The sequence below is a fragment of the Coregonus lavaretus genome (genome assembly GCF_964263955.1).
Source record: "Coregonus lavaretus genome assembly, chromosome: 3".
In the NCBI taxonomy this organism is placed as follows: Eukaryota; Metazoa; Chordata; class Actinopteri; order Salmoniformes; family Salmonidae; genus Coregonus; species Coregonus lavaretus.
Window position 1 is genome coordinate 5,245,379 of NC_139990.1, and position 23,925 is coordinate 5,269,303.

The 23,925-nt window shown below is 42.4% G+C and overlaps 1 protein-coding gene across 1 annotated transcript in view; it reads left to right on the forward strand.

The window, feature by feature from the left end:
* Nucleotides 1-23,925, forward strand: part of LOC311124834 (syndetin-like) — a 287,319-nt gene that overhangs the window by 191,573 nt on the left and 71,821 nt on the right. Inside the window, exons 19-22 of the mRNA XM_084158339.1 lie at nucleotides 1,032-1,150; nucleotides 4,812-4,897; nucleotides 6,969-7,090; nucleotides 20,084-20,164. Of these exons, the coding sequence (XP_084014465.1) occupies nucleotides 1,032-1,150; nucleotides 4,812-4,897; nucleotides 6,969-7,090; nucleotides 20,084-20,164 (408 nt within the window). The remainder of the gene's footprint in view (nucleotides 1-1,031; nucleotides 1,151-4,811; nucleotides 4,898-6,968; nucleotides 7,091-20,083; nucleotides 20,165-23,925) is intronic.

Sequence of the window (23,925 nt, forward strand, 5' to 3'; positions counted from 1 at the left end):
TGGAACTGAACTAAACTAAACTGTTTAAGAGGAACTTAACTGAACTGTTTAAGGGGAACATAACTGAACTGTTTAAGGGGACTGAACTAAACTTTTTAAGGTGAACTGAACTGTTTAAGAGGAGCTTAAACACTTCAGTTCCCCTTAAACAGTCTGCTAGATGACTAAAATGTAATAAATGCTTCTAAATCATCAGCAATTAATAACTCTTTCTCTGAATGACCATATGATTATTTCCCCCCCACTTTTATTTTATTTTATTTCACCTTTATTTAACCAGGTAAGCCAGTTGAGAACAAGTTCTCATTTACAACTGCGACCTGGCCAAGATAAAGCAAAGCAGTGCGATAAAAACAACAACAACACAGAGCTACACATGGGAGAAACAAAAACGTACAGTCAATAACACAATAGAAAATAGAAAATCTATATACAGTGTGTGCAAATGTAGTAAGTTATGGAGGTAAGGCAATAAATAGGCCATAGTGCAAAATAATTACAATTTGGTATTAACACTGGAGTGATAGATGTGCAGAAGATGATGTGCAAATAGAGATACTGGGGTGCAAATGAGCAAAATAAATAACAATGTAAATAACAATATGGGGATGAGGTAGTTGGGTGGGCTAATTACAGATGGGCTGTGTACAGGTACAGTGATCGGTAAGCTGCTCTGACAACTGATGCTTAAAGTTAATGAGGGAGATAAGTGTCTCCAGCTTCAGAGATTTTTGTAGTTCGTTCCAGTCATTTACAGCAGAGAACTGGAAGAAATGGCAGCCAAAGGAGGTGTTGGCTTTGGGGATGACCAGTGAGATATACCTGCTGGAGCGCATACTACAGATGGGTGTTGCTATGGTGACCAATGAGCTAAGATAAGGCGGGGATTTGCCTAGAAGTGAGATGAGTGTGCACCAGGACTACGACAGTGATGAAAGCATAGAAATGATCATATTGTTAATATATATGTAAACCTTTTCTAAATGGCTATATTTGAATGGTATTGTTACTGTGTTATTCCCTCTCTGCAGTGTGAGTCAGATGAGCTGGAGAGGTGTGTGTACCAGGACTACGACAGTGACAGTGACGTCCCTGATGAACTCAAACAGGACTACGTGGACGAGCAGACCGGAGACATCCCTCTCAAGAGGTCAGGTCAAAGGTCACAATGTGATGATGTCATATCCCGCGAGTTTACTGGTCAAGTTCTCACAAACTATGCTAGTAGTTAATGTATGATGAACATCTATAAGTGGAAAGATACATGCATTATATACATCATTTTGAAGGAATTGTCATAATTTTTTCTCTCAGTGTAGGGTTGAAACAGCTGCATGAATGAATGAATGACATTTTATTTTCGTGTCAAATCGCCAGTTGGCAACCCATCCCTTATGGGATTAACTGACACATAAACAAACATTACAATAATTCTGTGATAATTCTTCCGGTGTTCTGTGCAGTACGCACCACATAAAGTGAAAAATAAATCAATACATAATAGTAGATAAGGTTATCCAAGCAATAATTATATCCCTAGAGCAGTAAAAAGAATACCCCAAAAAAATCCAAAAATATAAATCCTGAAAAATGAAACAGAAGGCATTTGGACCCAGTCTGACACAAAGACAATATCCAAGTGTAAGACAGGCCTACACACAATTTATATACACCACCGTACTAAAGTCTGGGGTCACTTAGAAATGTAATTTCTTTCCATGAAAACATACATTAAATGAGTTTGAATAGGAAATATAGCAAAATGAATAGGAAATGTAGTCATTGACAAGGTTAGAAATATTGATTTTTAATTGAAATAATAATTGTGTCCTTCAAACTTTGCTTTCGTCAAATAATCCTCCATTTGCAGCAATTACAGCCTTGCAGACCTTTGGCATTCTAGTTGTCAATTTGTTGAGGTAATCTGAAGAGATTTCACCCCATGCTTCCTGAAGCACCTCCCACAAGTTGGATTGGCTTGATGGGCACTTCTTACGTACCATACGGTCAAGCTGCTCCCACAACAGCTGACTGCTTCTTCCCTAAATAGTTATTGCGTAGTTTGGAGCTGTGCTTTTTGTCATTGTCCTGTTGTAGGGGGAAATAGGCTCCAATCAAGCGGCGTCCACAGGGTATGGCATGGCGTTGCAAAATGGAGTGATAGCCTTCCTTCTTCAAGATCCCTTTTAGCCTGGACAAATCTCCCACTTTACCACCACCAAAGCACCCCCAGACCATCACATTGCCTCCACCATGCTTGACAGATGGCATCAAGCACTCCTCCAGCATATTTTCATTTGGTCTGCGTCTCACAAATGTTCTTCTTTGTGCTCCGAACACCTCAAACTTCGATTCGTCTGTCCATAACACTTTTTTCCAATCTTCCTCTGTCCAGTGTCTGTGTTCTTTTGCCCATCTTAATCTTTTATTTTTATTGGCCAGTCTGAGAAATTGCTTTTTCTTTGCAACTCTGCCTAGAAGGTCAGCATCCCGGAGTCACCTCTTCACTGTTGACGTTGAGACTGGTGTTTTGCGGGTACTATTTAATGAAGCTGCCAGTTGAGGACTTGTGAGGCGTCTGTTTCTCAAACTAGACACACTAATGTGCACCGGGGCCTCCCACTCCTCTTTCTATTCTGGTTAGAGCCAGTTTGCGCTGTTCTGTGAAGGGAGTATTACACAGCGTTGTACAAGATCTTCAGTTTCTTGGCAATTTCTCGCATGGAATAGCCTTCATTTCTCAGAACAAGAATAGACTGACGAGTTTCAGAAGAAAGTTATTTGTTTCTGGCCATTTTGAGCCTGTAATTGAACCCACAATTGCTGGTGCTCCAGATACTCAACTAGTCTCAAGAAGGCCTGTTTTATTGCTTCTTTAATCAGCACAACAGTTTTCAGCTGTGCTAACATAATTGCAAAAGGGTTTTCTAATGATCAATTAGCCTTTTTAAATGATAAACTTGGATTAGCAAACACAACGTGCCATTGGAACACAGGACTGATGGTTGCTGATAATGGGCCTCTGTACGCCTATGTAGATATTCCATTAAAAATCAGCCATTTCCAGCTACAATAGCCATTTTCAACATTAACAATGTCTACACTGTATTTCTGATGAATTTGATGTTATTTTAATGGACAAAAATGTTTGCTTTCCTTTCGAAAACAAGGACATTTCTAAGTGACCCCAAACTTTTGAACGGTAGTTTACATACGTGCCATTTGCCAAATAGGAGCTAAATATTTGTAGAATTTAATTATTCCATGCTTTATCTGAAAATTCTGCAAACGGAAATACACAGTGGACAAAAAACGATTTCAGTTTCTCATCATGGCTCAGCCACATAATGCCAGGGTATATCTGGTGGGCTTTCTGGAATAAGGACAAGTGTATATCGTGGCAGAAAGGGCAATTAAAATGCATATATTGGCTACATATTTAGAATAGGCGTCTCAATATATATGTTTAGCTCACCCCTACATAACCCATCGACGTTGGCACAATTGCATCAAGTTCTTTGTCTACACAATGAAACGTTCTCTTTTACCCTCCCCTTACTTAATAGCACTCAAATCCCATGTTTGATAAACACAATCATTAAAACAGGATGAATTACCAAGAGGCTTTTCATCCCCATGTGAAAATGTTCTCAAATCGTCATCTTCTACAGTATTTCATTAAGCTTTCAATGAAGCCGTTTTGTAACAGATCATTCAAATACATTTCCTCCCACTGGAAAAACGACTACTTCACACACACACACACACACACACACACACACACACACACACACCCTCCCATTGTTCTCTCGTTAACAGAGAGGAGGGGAGATTCTGCAGTAAATCAGTGGCAAGACTGTGGATGTGACTGCATGCTACAATATGGCAGCTAATTGCGTGAGAGTGCCAGATGTGCAGCAGGGGGCAAAAACCACGTTTACTTATTCAAAAGCTCTTCATTAAGAACGGATGTAGGAATGAATGAATTGATGATGTACATTGACATTACACACAGTTATTGATTTCCATGCATGTTGTGTGGCGATTGCCTTGGGTTCACTACAGGAAGCAGAACACAGTGCCTGCAAGGTCTGCATTCTCCCCAGTGTGTTGTACTGATCTAAGCCTCTAACATGCTCATTTCCCAATATATCAGAAGGAATCTCTGGCTAATTGAAGGGCTGCTGGAAGGCCACGAACATGTCCAGCAATTAGAGATGTTCTAATGAATGGTGGTAGATGCAGTTGCATCGTTAGTCAGGGGGCTAGTTCTGTAAGATCAGCGGTTCACCACCGCCTCAACCCTCGTTTAGCTACGTCTTTAGCCCTCTCGTGTCACGCCTCTTAATTGATAAATTAAGGAGATTTTACGAATGAATGTCTGGGCTCAACCACCGAGCCTCAGGGTTATGAAACTGAACAGCTGTCTATGTCTGGGCTCAACCACCGAGCCACAGGGTTATGAACCTGAAGCACTGTCTATGTCTGCGCTCAACCACCGAGCCACATGGTTATGAACCTGAAGCACTGTCTATGTCTGGGCTCAACCACCGAGCCACAGGGTTATGAACCTGAAGCACTGTCTATGTCTGGGCTCAACCACCGAGCCACAGGGTTATGAACCTGAAGCACTGTCTATGTCTGGGCTCAACCACCGAGCCACAGGGTTATGAACCTGAAGCACTGTCTATGTCTGGGCTCAACCACCGAGCCTCAGGGTTATGAACCTGAACCGCTGTCTTGTTGTCCCGCCCTCACGCCTCTCCTCTCTCACTAATCAGCGCCTCCCTTCTCCCCTTCTCTCTGCGCAGCAGGAAGAAGTCAGACTACAGTCTTAACAAGGGCGCCAATGCGCCCATCCTGACCAACACAACCCTCAATGTGATCCGCCTGGTCGGTGAGTAATCTTCTCCTCTCCTCTGTTCCTCTTCTCTCACCTCCCAGAAACATCCAAGACACTAAGTGATGACCGTGGTGACCCCTCTCCCTCCGTAGACCTTGATAACGGCACCAATTAACAAGCTCATCGCTCATTAAGAATGGGAGGAACCAGGACCCTATTCCCAAGGCTACCTGGTGGTGTGACTGGCCTGTACCTGCCGTCATTAGCCTGTCATTATCCACGCCAAACCCCAGTGACCTTTCATTTCTTAAGTGAAATGTAAATGTCTGTTTGACGTCAGTTGTGAGGTGTCGGGCCTCACCGTCAATTTTGCTTCCTGCTCGAAATGCAACCCCTCTTTGATTTGATTTGATTGGAGAGGAAGAAATGTCATTATAATAAGCGAGGTAGTTAAGGCTCCTAGTTTGTGAAGAAATCTCTTTTTTTCACTCGTGTTTTTATCTGATTTGAATTTAATTACGTTTCTAAACCACATTCTAAATGACCAGCGCAGTTCACTTACAGTGTTGTAAATTCATTTAATTTATTTTTTTTGCATTTCAGATGTATAATAGTACATGTATGATTTAAAACATAATATGTAAAATAGAAAATGTACAGTATACCATTGGAGCACATGAAATCAAACTTTTTCCACATCACTTAATGTGAAATAAATCCTCATCTGGATTTCTGTTTCAATAGTGCTCTGAAAGGTTAGATGACAGGGTTCTACCGTTCTCAGAAAGATAAAGTGAGAAAGTGCCGGTCTCAGCTCAAAAAGGCGAGTGGCTATTTAATCAGTTCTGATTCAATGGTAAACTTGTTACAGCGCTGTGCTCTGTAGCTATTCATTTTATTACCTTTTTCTGAAATCAAATTCCATCCCCTCAGAGTACATGTAAATGCTCCATTGGCTGGGCGATTTATTATTATGATAAATCACTATTCGATTATGATTGACTTAAAACATCTTGGATTATATTACTATGGGAATCCTGGGACCTAATGTTACCCCAGCTACAATGCTGTCTGCTTTAGTTGGATATGATCAACAGTTGAGACCCTTTATTTGGATATGATGAACAGTTGAGAGCCTTTAGTTGGATATGATGAACAGTTGAGACCCTTTATTTGGATATGATGAACAGTTGAGAGCCTTTAGTTGGATATGATGAACAGTTGAGACCCTTTATTTGGATATGATGAACAGTTGAGACCCTTTAGTTGGATATGATCAACAGTTGAGACCCTTTATTTGGATATGATGAACAGTTGAGACCCTTTATTTGGATATGATGAACAGTTGAGAGCCTTTAGTTGGATATGATGAACAGTTGAGACCCTTTATTTGGATATGATGAACAGTTGAGACCCTTTATTTGGATATGATGAACAGTTGAGAGCCTTTAGTTGGATATGATGAACAGTTGAGACCCTTTATTTGGATATGATGAACAGTTGAGACCCTTTATTTGGATATGATGAACAGTTGAGAGCCTTTAGTTGGATATGATGAACAGTTGAGACCCTTTGTTTGGATATGATGAACAGTTGAGAGCCTTTACGTCCCAGGACATCTGATAGTGGTGAATAGAGAGTAAATCAGTTGTTTAATCACATTATACGTGTTCTCATTTGGTGCAGTGCTGATGTCAAACGTCATGTCAATTTTTTTGCATTCTGATCACATTCATATCAATCATGTACTGTAAATCGCCCAGGGGATATTTTCTTAAAAGTTACATTCAAACATTTTAATTTATCCCATTCAAATCCCCCAAAAAGATGACACTAGGGTTTTGGATAAATTGCTTTTGTAACTTTTTTAGATATGAAAGATCCAAACTGAATTTCCAAGTATCTAATATGCCAGGGTAGTAGTTTTTGAGAGGAGCTTTTTTAACCTTTCTGTTGATAACTGTTTAACTGATATCAATTGTTTTGTTATTTCATATCTAATAGTATATAATAACATATATAATAACATATATAATAACATATATAATAATATATATAATAACATATATAATAACATATATAATAACATATATAATAATATGCCTTTCTAATCTTTCCCATACAGGAAAATACATGCAGATGATGAACATTCTGAAGCCTATAGCCTTTGAAGCCGTCCACTGTGTTTCCCAGCTGTTTGATTACTACCTGTATGCTGTCTACGCCTTCTTCGGCCGCAACGATATGGTACGGAAAAATACTAAAAAGCTATTTCAATGGAGATTATTCATTGACCATGCTTTTTAGTCCAGGACTAGTCGTAACCTGTGTCCGGGAAACTGGCCCTGAGGGTCTTGTACAGTTCTACACAACCATACATTATAGACATGTTGTTGTACGTGACAGACTTGCATTATGTTCATTAGTGTCCCTAATGTGAATGTGTTCTATGTTTCTCATATGTTATCTTATATATTATTTACCACTGAATTATCTGTATGTGGGGACTGCTTCTATGTTCCACCTCTCATACACACATCACTCATGGGAAATGGTCATGGGGCTGTAGCTGAAATCACCTGAGATTGCTTTTTGTTGATCCAATGTATGAGAGAGCACTGTATTGGTGCTTATAGTGTTCTAATGGAGTTAGAATTAATGAGTGTTTTCAGAACAAGTCACCCTCGAAAACATTGCATTGTTACAGATATTTTCAGACTGTTCACTAAGATAAGGGACACTGAGGTGATAACTAGTCTGTTTACTAAGACAAGGGACACTGAGGTGCTAACTTGTCTTTTCACTAAGATAAGGGACACTGAGGTGCTAACTTGTCTTTTCACTAAGATAAGGGACACTGAGGTGCTAACTTGTCTTTTCACTAAGATAAGGGACACTGAGGTGCTAACTTGTCTTTTCACTAAGATAAGGGACACTGAGGTGCTAACTTGTCTTTTCACTAAGATAAGGGGCACTGAGGTGCTAACTGTTCTGTATTAATCTTCAGTACTGTATTCCTTCAGTTGACACTTCTACTCCACCTCTCTTCTTCCCCCCCTCTTTCGCTCACCTTTAATCTATTTTCTTACGGATAGGCCACAAAGAGTAACAGTTTTCTGCCCCTGTAAAAACAACATTGTTTCGTTATCACGTTAAAACTCTTCTGAGGCTATTTTAGCAGCTAAAGCTTTCGCTAAAGGAAGCGCTCAGTGTGCGTGGGACTACAGTGCCTTGCAAAAGTATTCATCCTCCTTGGCATTTTTCCTATTTTGTTGCATTACAACCTGTAATTTAAATTGATGTTTATTTGGATTTCAGTAATGGACATACACAAAATAGTCCAAATTGGTGAAGTGAAATGAAAAAAATTACTTGTTCCAAAAAATTATACAAAATAAATAATGGAAGAGTGGTGCGTGCATATGTATTCACCCCCTTTGCTATGAAGCCCCTAAATAAGATCTGGTGCAACCAATTACCTTCAGACGTCACATAATTAGTTAAATAAAGTCCACCTGTGTGCAATCTAAGTGTCACATGATATCAGAGTCTGCAACACCACTAAGCAAGGGGCACCACCAAGCAAGCGGCACCATGAAGACCAAGGAGCTCTCCAAACAGATCAGGGACAAAGTTGTGGAGAACTACAGATCAGGGTTGGGTTATAAAAAAATATCTGAAACTTTGAACATCCCACGGAGCACCATGAAATCCATTATTAAAAAATTGAAAGAATATGGCACCACAACAAACATGCCAAGAGAGGGCCGCCCACCAAAACTCACGGACCAGGCAAGGAGGGCATTAATCAGAGAGGCAACAGAGAGACCAAGGATAACCCTGAAGGAGCTGCAAAGCTCCACAGCGGAGATTGGAGTATCTGTCCATAGGACCACTTTAAGCCGTACACTCCGCTGGGCTTTATAGAAGAGTGGCCAGAAAAAAGCCATTGCTTAAAGAAAAAAATAAGCAAACGCGTTTGGTGTTCGCCAAAAGGCATGTGGGAGACTCCCCAAACATATGGAAGAAGGTACTCTGGTCAGATGAGACTAAAATTAAGCTTTTTGGCCATCAAGGAAAACGCTATGTCTGGCACAAACCCAACACCTCTCATCACCCCGAGAACACCATCCCCACAGTGAAGCATGGTGGTGGCAGCATCATGCTGTGGGGATGTTTTTCATCAGCAGAGACTGGGAAACTGGTCAGAATTGAAGGAATGATGGATGGCGCTAAATACAGGGAAATTGTAGAGGGAAACCTGTTTGTCTTCCAGAGATTTGAGACTGAGACGGAGGTTCACCTTCCAGCAGGACAATGACCCTAAGCATACTGCTAAAGCAACACTTGAGTGGTTTAAGGGGAAACATTTAAATGTCTTGGGATGGCCTAGTCAAAGGCCAGACCTCAATCCAATTGAGAATCTGTGGTATGACTTAAAGATTGCTGTACACAAGCGGAACCCATCCAACTTGAAGGAGCTAGAGCAGTTTTGCCTTGAAGAATGGGCAAAAATACCAGTGGCTAGATGTGCCAAGCTTATAGAGACATACCCAAAGAGACTTGCAGCTGTAATTGCTGCAAAAGGTGGCTCTACAAAGTATTGACTTTGTAGGGGGGTGAATAGTTATGCACGCTCAAGTTTTCAGTTTTTTTGTCTTAGTTTTTGTTTGTTTCACCCCAAAAAAGATTTTGCATCTTCAAAGTGGTAGGCATGTTGTGTAAATTAAATGATACAAACCCCCAAAAAATCAATTTTAATACCAGGTTGTAAGGCAACAAATAGGAAAAATGCCAAGGGGGGTGAATACTCTCACAAGCCACTGGATGTGTGACTAATAAACCCCGGGGGAGCTGGTAATGATGTCAACAAAATGGCTGTCACATGCCAGAGTGGATGAGGCTCTGCTGCTGCTCTGCTTCCTGGGTCCTGACTGGCTTCTCCTCAGGGGGTCCAGGGACAGGACAGGAGTCGCATTGCACCTTGACAGGGCATCCCTTGTTTTCACCTTCTTTATTTCTCTCTGCATTTCTAAATGTCTCTGTCTCTCTCTGCACTTATTTTCTCTCCTTCTCTCTCTCTGTATTTATCTCTCTCTGTATTTCTCTCTCTCTCTGTATTCTCTCTCTCTCTGTATTTCTCTCTCTCTCTCCTTTCTTTCTCTCCTCTCTCTATATTCTCTCTCTCTCCCCATCTTCTTCCTCTCCTTGTCTCTCTCTGTATTTATCTCTCTCTCTCCTTTCTCTCTCTTTCTTAATATTTAATAATAATAATAATAATATTAATAATATTTCTCTCCTCTCTCTCTCCTCTCTCTGTTTTTTCTCTCGCTCTCCCCATCTTCTTTCTCTCATTGTCTCTCTCTCTGCATTTCTCTCTCTCTCTATTTCTCTCTCTCTGTATTTTCTCTCTCTCTGTATTTCTCTCTCTCTCTCCTTTCTCTCTCTTTCTCTCCTCTCTGTATTTTCTCTCTCTCTGTATTTCTCTCTCTCTCCTTTCTCTCTCTTTCTCTCCACTCTCTGTATTTTCTCTCTCTCTGTATTTCTCTCTCTCTCTCTCTCTTGCTCTCCTCTCTGTATTTTCTCTCTCTCTGTATTTCTCTCTCCTTTCTCTCTCTCTCCTCTCTGTATTTTCTCTCTCTCCTCTCTGTATTTTCTCTCTCTCCTCTCTCTGTATTTCTCTCTCTCTCTCTCCTTTCTCTCTTTCTCTCCTCTCTCTGTATTTCTCTCTCTCCTTTCTCTCCTTTCTCTGTATTTTCTATCTCTCTCCTTTCTCTGTATTTGCTCTCTCTCCTCTCTCTGTATTTTCATTTCTCTCTCTTTCTCACTCTCTCTCTGTATTTTCTCTTTCTCTCTCTTTCTCTCCTCTCTGTCTGTATTTCTCTCTCTCTCTCCTTTCTCTCTCTTTCTCTCCCTGTATTTCTCTCTGTCTCTCTCTCTCTCTCTGTATTTTCTCTCGCTCTCCCCATCTTTTTTCCTCTTGTTTTCCTCTCTGTCTCTCTCTCATTTTCTCTCCTCTCTCTCTCTGCCTTTCCATCTCAGTTTCCTCCTCCATCTCTCACCCTTTTGGGTTCACTCTTCCTTTACTTCTTCAACTGTCTCTCTTCCTGCCTCTATCACTCTGCCGCTCCTTGTTAGTTTCCAGTTCAATATGGCTCTCATTCAAAGCCCCCCCCCCCCCCCCCCCCCCCCCGAAAATGTACAGTACCAGTCAAAAGTTAGGACACACCTACTCATTCCAGGGTTTTTCTTTATTTTGACTACTTTCTACATTGTAGAATAATAGTGAAGATATCAAAACTATGAAATAACACATATGGAATCATGTAGTAACCAAGAATGTGTTAAATAAATCTAAATATATTTGAGATTCTTCAAATAGCCACCCTTTGCCTTGATGACAGCTTTGCACACTCTTGGCATTCTCTCAATCAGCTTCATGAGGTAGTCACCTGGAATGCATTTCAATTAACAGGTGTGCCTTCTTAAAAGTTAATTTGTGGAATGTCTTTCCTTCTTAATGCGTTTGAGCCAATCAGTTGTGTTGTGACAAGGTAGGGAGGGTATAGAGAAGATAGCCCTATTTGGTAAAAGACCAAGTCCATATTATGCCAAGAACAGCTCAAATAAGCAAAGAGAAACGACAGTCCATCATTACTTTAAGACATGAAGGTCAGTAAATCCGGAAAATTTCAAGAACTTTTAACGTTTCTTCAAGTGCAGTCACAAAAACCATCAAGCGCTATGATGAAACTGGCTCTCATGAGGACCACCACAGGAATGGAAGACCCAGAGTTACCTCTGCTGCAGAGGATAAGTTCATTAGCGTTACCAGACTCAGAAATTGTAGCCCAAATTCAAGTTCAAGTAACAGACACATCTCAACATCAACTGTTCAGAGGGGACTGTGTGAATCAGGCCTTCATGATCGAATTGCTGCAAAGAAACCACTACTAAAGGACACCAATAAGAATAAGAGACCTGCTTGGGCGAAGAAACACGAGCAATGGACATTAGACCGATGGAAATGTGTCCTTTGGTCTGGAGTCCAAATTGGAGATTTTTGGTTCCAACGGCCGTTTCTTTGTGAGACGCTGTGTGGGTGAACAGATGATCTCTGCATGTGTATTTCCCACCGTAAAGCATGGAGGAGGAGGTGTTATGGTGTGGGGGTGCTTTGCTGGTGACACTGTCTGTGATTTATTTAGAATTCAAGGCACACTTAACCAGCATGGCTACCACAGCATTCTGCAGCGATACGCCATCCCATCTGGTTTGGGCTTAGTGGGACTATCATTTGTTTTTCAACAGGACAATGACCCAACACACCTCCAGGCTGTGTAAGGGCTATTTTAACAAGAAGGAGAGTGATGGAGTACTGCATCAGATGACCTGGCCTACACAATCCCCTGACCTCAACCCAATTGAGATGGTTTGAGATGAGTCGGACCGCAGTGTGAAGGAAAAGCAGCCAACAAGTGCTCAGCATATGTGGGAACTCCTTCAAGACTGTTGGAAAAGCATTCCAGGTGAAGCTGGTTGAGAGAATGCCAAGAGTGTGCAAAGCTGTCATCAAGGCAAAGGGTGGCTATTTGAAGAAACTCAAATATAAAATATATTTTGATTTGTTTAACACTTTTTTTTGGTTACTACATGATTCCATATGTGTTATTTCATAGTTTTGATGTCTTCACTATTATTCTCCAATGTAAAAAATTATAAAAATAAAGAAAAACCCTTGAATGAGTAGATGTGTCCAAACTTTTGACTGGTAGTGTATATGCACGTATACACTGTTATTGTGATCTATGGATGGCTTATAATACCATGAGCATTGAGATGAGGTTGATACAGCCCCCCATTTATTGAGTAATGAGTGATATTAATATTCGAAAGGGTAAAAGTCTCCCGAGTGGCGCAGTGGTCTAAGGTGCTGCATCGCAGTGCTAGCTGTGCCACTAGAGATCCTGGTTCGAATCCAGGCTCTGTCGTAGCCGGCCGCGACCGGGAGACCCATGGGGCGGCGCACAATTGGCTCAGCGTCGTCCAGGGTAGGGGAGGGAATGGCCGGCAGGGATGTAGCTCAGTTGGTAGAGCATGGTGTTTGCAACGCCAGGGTTGTGGGTTTGATTCCCACGGGGGGCCAGTATGTAAAAATAATGTATGCACTCACAAACTGTAAGTCGCTCTGGAGAAGAGCGTCTGCTAAATGACGTAAATGTAAATGTAAATGTAAAAGCACCATCCTGGCCTTAGTCACAAAGCCCCCGGCGTCAGAACTCAAATTTGACCATTATTTTCCTTTTGAATTGACTGTCTGTCTGTCTGCCTGGTGGAAAAACCCAGATCATTGCTGGATATGGTAATGGTTGACTGCACTCATATTGAGCCCAGGCATCAGTCATAAAGTATGATGTGTCAACAATTCTATGTACTGGGTTACCTACAATAGAAACAGCTTTGGTGTTTTCCGTTTATTTTCTCACTAAATGTTTTGGGGGTTGTTCTAGACACTTTTGTTCTCTATTGTCACTTTCACCTCAGTTTATCAAAACAACACTTTTTTTGGTAATGGTGAATATTTTTTTTTTTGTTTGTTTGTTTGTTTTTTTTCACCTTTATTTAACCAGGTAAGCCAGTTGAGAACAGGTTCTCATTTACAACTGCGACCTGGCCAAGATAAAGCAAAGTAGTGCAATAAAAACAACACAGAGTTACATATGGGGTAAAAAACATAAAGTCAGAAATACAACAGAAAATATATATACAGTGTGTGCAAATGTAGCAAGTTATGGAGGTAAGGCAATAAATAGGCTATAGTGCAGAATAATTACAATAGTATTAACACTGGAATGCTAGATGTGCAAGAGATTATGTGCAAATAGAGATACTGGGGTGCAAAAGAGCAAAATAAATAACAATATAGGGATGAGGTAGTTGGGTGGGCTAATTTCAGATGGGCTGTGTACAGGTGCAGTGATCGGTAAGGTGCTCTGACAACTGATGCTTAAAGTTATTGAGGGAGATAAGAGTCTCCAGCTTCAGAGATTTTTGCAATTCGTTCCAGTCATTGGCAGCAGAGAACTGGAAGGAATGGCGGCCAAAGGAGGTGTAGGCTTTGGGAATGACCAGTGAGATATACCTGCTGGAGCGCAGACTACGGGTGGGTGCTGCTATGGTGACCAATTTTATTTTATTTATTTATTTTTATTTCACCTTTATTTAACCAGGTAAACCAGTTGAGAACAGGTTCTCATTTACAACTGCGACCTGGCCAAGATAAAGCAAAGCAGTGCAATAAAAACAACACAGAGTTACATATGGGGTAAAAAAACATAAAGTCAAAAATACAACAGAAAATATATATACAGTGTGTGCAAATGTAGCAAGTTATGGAGGTAAGGCAATAAATAGGCTATAGTGCAGAATAATTACAATAGTATTAACACTGGAATGCTAGATGTGCAAGAGATTATGTGCAAATAGAGATACTGGGGTGCAAAAGAGCAAAATAAATAACAATATAGGGATGAGGTAGTTGGGTGGGCTAATTTCAGATGGGCTGTGTACAGGTGCAGTGATCGGTAAGGTGCTCTGACAACTGATGCTTAAAGTTATTGAGGGAGATAAGAGTCTCCAGCTTCAGAGATTTTTGCAATTCGTTCCAGTCATTGGCAGCAGAGAACTGGAAGGAATGGCGGCCAAAGGAGGTGTTGGCTTTGGGAATGACCAGTGAGATATACCTGCTGGAGCGCAGACTACGGGTGGGTGCTGCTATGGTGACCAATGAGCTAAGATAAGGCGGGGATTTGCCTAGCAGTGATTTATAGATGGCCTGGAGCCAGTGGGTTTGACGACGAACATGTAGTGAGGACCAGCCAACAAGAGCGTACAGGTCACAGTGGTGGGTAGTGTATGGGGCTTTGGAGACATAACGGATGGCACTGTGATAGACTACATCCAGTTTGCTGAGTAGAGTGTTGGAGGCTATTTTGTAAATGACATCGCCGAAGTCAAGGATCGGTAGGATAGTCAGTTTTACGAGGGCATGTTTGGCAGCATGAGTGAAGGAGGCTTTGTTGCGAAATAGGAAGCCGATTCTAGATTTAACTTTGGATTGGAGATTCTTTATGTGAGTCTGGAAGTTGAGTTTACAGTCTAACCAGACACCTAGGTATTTGTAGTTGTCCACATACTCTAGGTCAGACCCGTCGAGAGTGGTGATTCTAGTCGGGTGGGCGGGTGCCAGCAGCGTTCGATTGAAAAGCATGCATTTAGTTTTACTAGTGTTTAAGAGCAGTTGGAGGCTACTGAAGGATTGTTGTATGGCATTGAAGCTTGTTTGGAGGTTTGTTAACACAGTGTCCAATGAAGGGCCAGATGTATACAAAATGGTGTCGTCTGAGTAGAGGTGGATCTGAGAGTCACCAGCAGCAAGAGCGACATCATTGATATACACAGAGAAAAGTGTCGGCCCAAGAATTGAACCCTGTGGCACCCCCATAGAGACTGCCATAGGTCCAGACAACAGGCCCTCCGATTTGACACACTGAACTCTATCTGAGAAGTAGTTGGTGAACCAGGCGAGGCAGTCATTTGAGAAACCAAGGCCAATATTGGTTCAGACACGGACGGATACATTTAATTGGCAAATATATATTGTTTATCAACCTTTCATTTTACCACGTAGGTCACTAGAGATTTGAATGTGTTTTTTTTGCAAGTGAGCCCTGCTTTGCATTTTTCCTGGCATTTATATCTGCCAAGCAGAGGTGTAAATGAACACGTTAAAGCAGGCTTTTCCCAGCCATATTGGACACAGATGTGTGTATTATATGCCAAAACAGCACAGAAGTGTTGAAATTAGCTGTGAATCCATGGTAATGTGGTGTGAGACTAGCTACAGGTCCCTACTCTGTCATGGTAATGTAGTGTGAGACTAGCTACAGGTCCCTACTCTGTCATGGTAATGTGGTGTGAGACTAGCTACAGGTCCCTACTCTGTCATGGTAATGTGGTGTGAGACTAGCTACAGGCCCTTACTCTGTCATGGTAATGTGGTGTGAGACTAGCTACAGGTCCCTACTCTGTCATGGTAATGTGGTGTGAGACTAGCTACAGGTCCCTACTCTGTCATGGTAATGTGGTGTGAGACTAGTTACAGGCCACTACTCTGTCATGGTAACGTGGTTAGCTACAGGTCCCTACTCTGTCATGGTAATGTAGTGTGAGACTAGCTACAGGTCCCTACTCTGTCATGGTAATGTGGTTAGCTACAGGCCCCTACTCTGTCATGGTAATGTAGTGTGAGACTAGCTACAGGTCCCTACTCTGTCATGGTAATGTGGTTAGCTACAGGCCCCTACTCTGTCATGGTAATGTGGTGTGAGACTAGCTACAGGCCCCTACTCTGTCATGGTAATGTAGTGTGAGACTAGCTACAGGCCCCTACTCTGTCATGGTAATGTAGTGTGAGACTAGCTACAGGTCCCTACTCTGTCATGGTAATGTTGTGTGAGACTAGCTACAGGTCCCTACTCTGTCATGGTAATGTGGTGTGAGACTAGCTACAGGTCCCTACTCTGTCATGGTCATGTGGTGTGAGACTAGTTACAGGCCCCTACTCTGTCATGGTAACGTGGTTAGCTACAGGTCCCTACTCTGTCATGGTAATGTGGTGTGAGACTAGCTACAGGTCCCTACTCTGTCATGGTAATGTAGTGTGAGACTAGCTACAGGCCCTTACTCTGTCATGGTAATGTGGTTAGCTACAGGCCCCTACTCTGTCATGGTAATGTAGTTAGCTACAGGTACCTACTCTGTCATGGTAATGTGGTGTGAGACTAGCTACAGGCCCCTACTCTGTCATGGTAATGTAGTGTGAGACTAGCTACAGGCCCCTACTCTGTCATGGTAATGTAGTGTGAGACTAGCTACAGGTCCCTACTCTGTCATGGTAATGTGGTGTGAGACTAGCTACAGGTCCCTACTCTGTCATGGTAATGTGGTGTGAGACTAGCTACAGGCCCTACTCTGTCATGGTAACGTGGTTAGCTACAGGTCCCTACTCTGTCATGGTAATGTGGTTAGCTACAGGTCCCTACTCTGTCATGGTAATGTGGTGTGAGACTAGCTACAGGTCCCTACTCTGTCATGGTAATGTGGTGTGAGACTAGTTACAGGCCACTACTCTGTCATGGTAACGTGGTTAGCTACAGGTCCCTACTCTGTCATGGTAATGTAGTGTGAGACTAGCTACAGGTCCCTACTCTGTCATGGTAATGTGGTTAGCTACAGGCCCCTACTCTGTCATGGTAATGTGGTGTGAGACTAGTTACAGGCCACTACTCTGTCATGGTAACGTGGTTAGCTACAGGTCCCTACTCTGTCATGGTAATGTAGTGTGAGACTAGCTACAGGTCCCTACTCTGTCATGGTAATGTGGTTAGCTACAGGCCCCTACTCTGTCATGGTAATGTGGTGTGAGACTAGCTACAGGCCCCTACTCTGTCATGGTAATGTAGTGTGAGACTAGCTACAGGCCCCTACTCTGTCATGGTAATGTAGTGTGAGACTAGCTACAGGTCCCTACTCTGTCATGGTAATGTTGTGTGAGACTAGCTACAGGTCCCTACTCTGTCATGGTAATGTGGTGTGAGACTAGCTACAGGTCCCTACTCTGTCATGGTCATGTGGTGTGAGACTAGTTACAGGCCCCTACTCTGTCATGGTAACGTGGTTAGCTACAGGTCCCTACTCTGTCATGGTAATGTAGTGTGAGACTAGATACAGGTCCCTACTCTGTCATGGTAATGTGGTGTGAGACTAGCTACAGGTCCCTACTCTGTCATGGTAATGTTGTGTGAGACTAGTTACAGGTCCCTACTCTGTCATGATAATGTGGTTAGCTACAGGTCCCTACTCTGTCATGGTAATGTGGTGTGAGACTAGTTACAGGCCCCTACTCTGTCATGGTAACGTGGTTAGCTACAGGTCCCTACTCTGTCATGGTAATGTAGTGTGAGACTAGCTACAGGTCCCTACTCTGTCATGGTAATGTGGTTAGCTACAGGCCCCTACTCTGTCATGGAAATGTGGTGTGAGACTAGCTACAGGCCCCTACTCTGTCATGGTAATGTAGTGTGAGACTAGCTACAGGCCCCTACTCTGTCATGGTAATGTAGTGTGAGACTAGCTACAGGTCCCTACTCTGTCATGGTAATGTTGTGTGAGACTAGCTACAGGTCCCTACTCTGTCATGGTAATGTGGTGTGAGACTAGCTACAGGTCCCTACTCTGTCATGGTCATGTGGTGTGAGACTAGTTACAGGCCCCTACTCTGTCATGGTAACGTGGTTAGCTACAGGTCCCTACTCTGTCATGGTAATGTAGTGTGAGACTAGCTACAGGTCCCTACTCTGTCATGGTAATGTGGTGTGAGACTAACTACAGGCCCCTACTCTGTCATGGTAACGTGGTTAGCTACAGGTCCCTACTCTGTCATGGTAATGTAGTGTGAGACTAGCTACAGGTCCCTACTCTGTCATGGTAATGTGGTTAGTTACAGGTCCCTACTCTGTCATGGTAATGTGGTTAGCTACAGGCCCTTACTCTGTCATGGTAATGTGGTTAGCTACAGGCCCCTATTCTGTCATGGTAATGTGGTTAGCTACAGGTCCCTACTCTGTCATGGTAATGTTGTGTGAGACTAGTTACAGGTCCCTACTCTGTCATGATAATGTGGTTAGCTACAGGTCCCTACTCTGTCATGGTAATGTGGTGTGAGACTAGTTACAGGTCCCTACTCTGTCATGATAATGTGGTTAGCTACAGGTCCCTATTCTGTCATGGTAATGTTGTGTGAGACTAGCTACAGGTCCCTACTCTGTCATGGTCATGTGGTGTGAGACTAGCTACAGGCCCTTACTCTGTCATGGTAATGTGGTTAGCTACAGGTCCCTACTCTGTCATGGTAATGTTGTGTGAGACTAGCTACAGGTCCCTACTCTGTCATGGTAATGTGGTGTGAGACTAGCTACAGGTCCCTACTCTGTCATGGTAATGTGGTGTGAGACTAGTTACAGGTCCCTACTCTGTCATGGTAATGTTGTGTGAGACTAGCTACAGGTCCCTACTCTGTCATGGTAATGTGGTGTGAGACTAGTTACAGGCCCTTACTCTGTCATGGTAATGTGGTTAGCTACAGGTCCCTACTCTGTCATGGTAATGTGGTTAGCTACAGGCCCTTACTCTGTCATGGTAATGTGGTTAGCTACAGGCCCCTACTCTGTCATGGTAATGTGGTTAGCTACAGGTCCCTACTCTGTCATGGTAATGTGGTTAGCTACAGGCCCCTACTCTGTCATGGTAATGTGGTTAGCTACAGGCCCTTACTCTGTCATGGTAATGTGGTTAGCTACAGGCCCTTACTCTGTCATGGTAATGTGGTTAGCTACAGGCCCTTACTCTGTCATGGTAATGTGGTTAGCTACAGGCCCTTACTCTGTCATGGTAATGTGGTTAGCTACAGGCCCCTACTCTGTCATGGTAATGTGGTTAGCTACAGGTCCCTACTCTGTCATGGTAATGTGGTTAGCTACAGGCCCCTACTCTGTCATGGTAATGTGGTTAGCTACAGGCCCTTACTCTGTCATGGTAATGTGGTTAGCTACAGGCCCCTACTCTGTCATGGTAATGTGGTTAGCTACAGGTCCCTACTCTGTCATGGTAATGTAGTGTGAGACTAGCTACAGGTCCCTACTCTGTCATTGTAATGTGGTGTGAGACTAGCTACAGGCCCCTACTCTGTCATGGTAATGTCAAGAGTGAAAGGAAAGGGGGATACCTAGTCAGTTGTACATCTGAATGCATTCAACTGAAATGTGTCTTCAGCATTTAACCCAACTCCTCTGAATCAGAGAGGTGCGGGGGGCTGCCTTAATCGACGTTCACGTTATCGGCACCCGGGGAGCAGTTGTTGTTGGGGGTTAACTTCCTTGCTCAAGGGCAGAACAGCAGATTTTTAAACCTTGCCGGCTCAGGAATCCGAACCAGCGACCTTTCGGTTACTGTCAAAACGCTCTTAACTGCTAGAGTGATGGCAGAGTCGTTCACAATGTTCCCAAACTGAGAAGATATAGCATTTTTTTCTCTATCTAATCTCTATTCTATCCCTAAGATTAGTTTGTGGTTAGATTGTGTGTGTGCGTAAATTAAAGTGACTTTGTGTGTCTTCTGCAGTATGAGTCATCAGGTCTGGGTCTGATCAGCAGCCGACTGAGAACAACACTGAACAGAATCCAGGAGAGACTCATCCAAATGGTAGGAAAAAAACCTCTCTCTCGCTCTCTCTCTCTCTCTCTCTCTCGCTCTTTCTCCCCCCTCTCTCTCTCTCTTTCTCCTCGCTCTCTCTCTCCTCTCGCTCTCTCTCTCCTCTCGCTCTCTCTCTCTCTCACTCTTTCTCCCCCCTCTCTCTCTCTCTTTTTCCTCTCTCTCTTTCTCTCTCTCTTTCTCCTCTCTCTCTCCTCTCTCTCTCTCCTCTCGCTCTCTCTCTCCTCTCACTCTCTCTCCCCCCTCTCTCTCTCTCTTTCTCCTCGCTCTCTCTCTCTTTCTCCTCTCTCTCTCTTTCTCTCTCTCTTTCTCCTCTCTCTCTCTCTCTCTCTCTCTGTCTCCTCTCGCTCTCTCTCTCTCTCTCTGTCTCCTCTCGCTCTCTCTCTCTTTCTCTCTCTCTTTCTCTCTCTCTTTCCTCTCGCTCTCTCTCTCTCTCTCTCTCTCCTCTCGCTCTCTCTCTCCTCTCGCTCTCTCTCTCCTCTCGCTCTCTCTCTTTCTCCTCTCGCTCTCTCTCTCAATTAAATTAAATTAAATTTCAATTTAAGGGCTTTATTGGCATGGGAAATGTATGTTAACATTGCCAAAGCAAGTGAAGTAGATAGTAAACAAAAGTGAAATAAACAATAAATATTAACAGTAAACATTACACTCAGAAGTTCCAAAAGAATAAAGACATTTCAAATGTCATATTATGTCTATATACAGTGTTGTAACAATGTGCAAATAGTTAAAGTACAAATGGGAAAATAAATAAACATAAATATGGATTGTATTTACAATGGTGTTTGTTCTTCACTGGTTGCCCTTTTCTTGTGGCAACAGGTCACAAATCTTGCAGCTGTGATGGCACACTGTGGTTTTTCCCCCAGTAGATAAGGGAGTTTATCAAAATTGGGTTTGTTTTCAAATTTTTTGTGGATCGCTGTAATCGGAGGGAAATATGTGTCTCTAATATGGTCATATATTTGGCAGGAGGTTAGGAAGTGCAGCTCAGTTTCCACCTGATTTTGTGGGCAGTGTGCACATAGCCTGTCTTCTCTTGAGAGCCAGGTCTGCCTACGGCGGCCTTTCTCAATAGCAAGGCTATGCTCACTGAGTCTGTACATAGTCAAAGCTTTCCTTACGTTTGGGTCAGTCACAGTGGTCAGGTATTCTGCCACTGTGTACTCTCTGTTGAGGGCCAAATAGCATTCTAGTTTGCTCCGTTTTTTTGTTTGTTCTTTTCAATGTGTCAAGTAATTCTCTTTTTGTTTTCTCATGATTTGGTTGGGTCTAATTCTGTTGTTGTTGTTGTCCTGGGTCTCTGTGGGGTCTGTTTGTGTTTGTGAATAGAGCCCCAGGACCAGCTTACTTAGGGGACTCTTCTCCAAGTTCATCTCTCTGTAGGTGATGGCTTTGTTATGGAAGGTTTGGGAATCGTTTCCTTTTAAGTGGTTATAGAATTAAACGGCTCTTTTCTGGATTTTGATAATTTGCGGGTATTGGCCTAATTCTGCTCTGCATGCATTATTTGGTGTTTTTCGTTGTACACAGAGGATATTTTTGCAGAATTCTGAATGCAGAGTCTCAATTTGGTGTTTGTCCCATTTTGTGAATTCTTGGTTGGTGAGCGGACCCCAGACCTCACAACCATAAAGGGCAATGGGTTCTATAACTGATTCAAGTATTTTTAGCCAGATCCTATTTGGTATGTCAAATGTTATGTTCCTTTTGATGGCATAGAAGGCCCTTCTTGCCTTGTCTCTCAGATCGTTCACAGCTTTGTGGAAGTTACCTGTGGCGCTGATGTTTAGGCCGAGGTATGTATCGTTTTTTTGTGTGCTCTAGGGCAACAGAGTCTAGATGGAATTTGTATTTGTGGTCCTGGCAACTGGACCTTTTTTGGAACACCATTATTTTTGTCTTACTGAGATTTACTGTCAGGGCCCAGGTCTGACAGAATCTGTGCAGAAGATCTAGGTGCTGCTGTAGGCCTCCTTGGTTGGTGACAGAAGCACCAGATCATCAGCAAACAGTAGACATTTGACTTCAGATTCTAGTAGGGTGAGGCCGGGTGCTGCAGACTGTTCTAGTGCCCTCGCCAATTCGTTTATATATATGTTGAAGAGGGTTGGGCTTAAACTGCATCCCTGTCTCACCCCACGGCCCTGTGGAAAGAAATGTGTGTGTTTTTTGCCAATTTTAACCGCACATTTGTTGTTTGTGTACATGGATTTTATAATGTCGTATGTTTTTCCCCCAACCCCACTTTCCATCAATTTGTATAGCAGACCCTCATGCCAAATTGAGTCAAAAGCTTTTTTGAAATTAACAAAGCATGAGAAGACTGCCTTTGTTTTGGTTTGTTTGTTTGTCAATTAGAGTGTGCAGGGTGAATATGTGGTCTGTCGTACGGTAATTTGGTAAAAAGCCAATTTGACATTTGCTCAGTACATTGTTTTCACTGAGGAAATGAACTAGTCTGCTGTTAATGATAATGCAGAGGATTTTCCCAAGGTTGCTGTTGACGCATATCCCATGGTAGTTATTGGGGTGAAATTTGTCTCCACTTTTGTGGATTGGGGTGATCAGTCCTTGGTTCCAAATATTGGGGAAGATGCCAGAGCTAAGGATGATGTTAAAGAGTTTAAGTATAGCTAATTGAAATTTGTGGTCTGTATATTTTATAATTTCATTGAAGATACCATCAACAGCACAGGCCATTTTGGGTTGGAGGGTTTGTGTTTTGTCCTGTAGTTCATTCAATGTAATTGGAGAATCCAGTGGGTTCTGGTAGTCTTTAATAGTTTATTCTAATATTTGCATTTGATCATGTATATTTTTTTGCTGTTTGTTCTCTGTTAAATGGCCAAAAAGATTGGAGAAGTGGTTTACCCATACATCTCCGTTTTGGATAGATAGCTCTTCGTGTTGTTGTTTGTTTAGTGTTTTCCAATTTTCCCAGAAGTGGTTAGTCTATGGATTCTTCAATTACATTGAGCTGATTTCCTTCTTTTTTCGTAGTGTATTTCTGTATTGTTTTAGTGATTCACCATAGTGAAGGCGTAGGCTCAGGTTTTCTGGGTCTCTATGTTTTTGGTTGGATAGGTTTCTCAATTTCTTTCTTAGGTTTTTGCATTCTTCATCAAACCATTTATCACTGTTGTTACTTTTCTTCGGTTTTCTGTTAGAGATTTTTAGATTTGATGGGGAAGCTGAGAGGTCAAATATACTGTTTAGGTTTTCTACTGCCAAGTTTACACCTTCACTATTACAGTGGAACATTTTGTCCAGGAAGTTGTCTAGAATGGTTTGAATTTGTTGTTGCCTAATTGTTTTTTGGTAGGTTTCAACACTACTTTCCTTCCATCTATAGCATTTCTTAATATTATTCAGTTCCTTTGGCTTTGATGCCTCATGATTGAGTATTGCTCTGTTCAAGTAGACTGTGATTTTGCTGTGATCTGATAGGGGTGTCAGTGGGCTGACTGTGAACGCTCTGAGAGACTCTGGGTTGAGGTCAGTGATAAAGTAGTCTACAGTACTACTGCCAAGAGATGAGCTATAGGTGTACCTACCATAGGAGTCCCCTCGAAGCCTACCATTGACTATGTACAGACCCAGTGTGCGACAGGGCTGCAGGAGTTGTGACCCGTTTTTGTTGGTTATGTTGTTGTAGTTGTGCTCTTTCTCCTCTCGCTCGCTCTCTCTCAATTCAATTCAATTCAATTCAATAGACTTTATTGACATGGCAAGTTAAATTACTTACATTG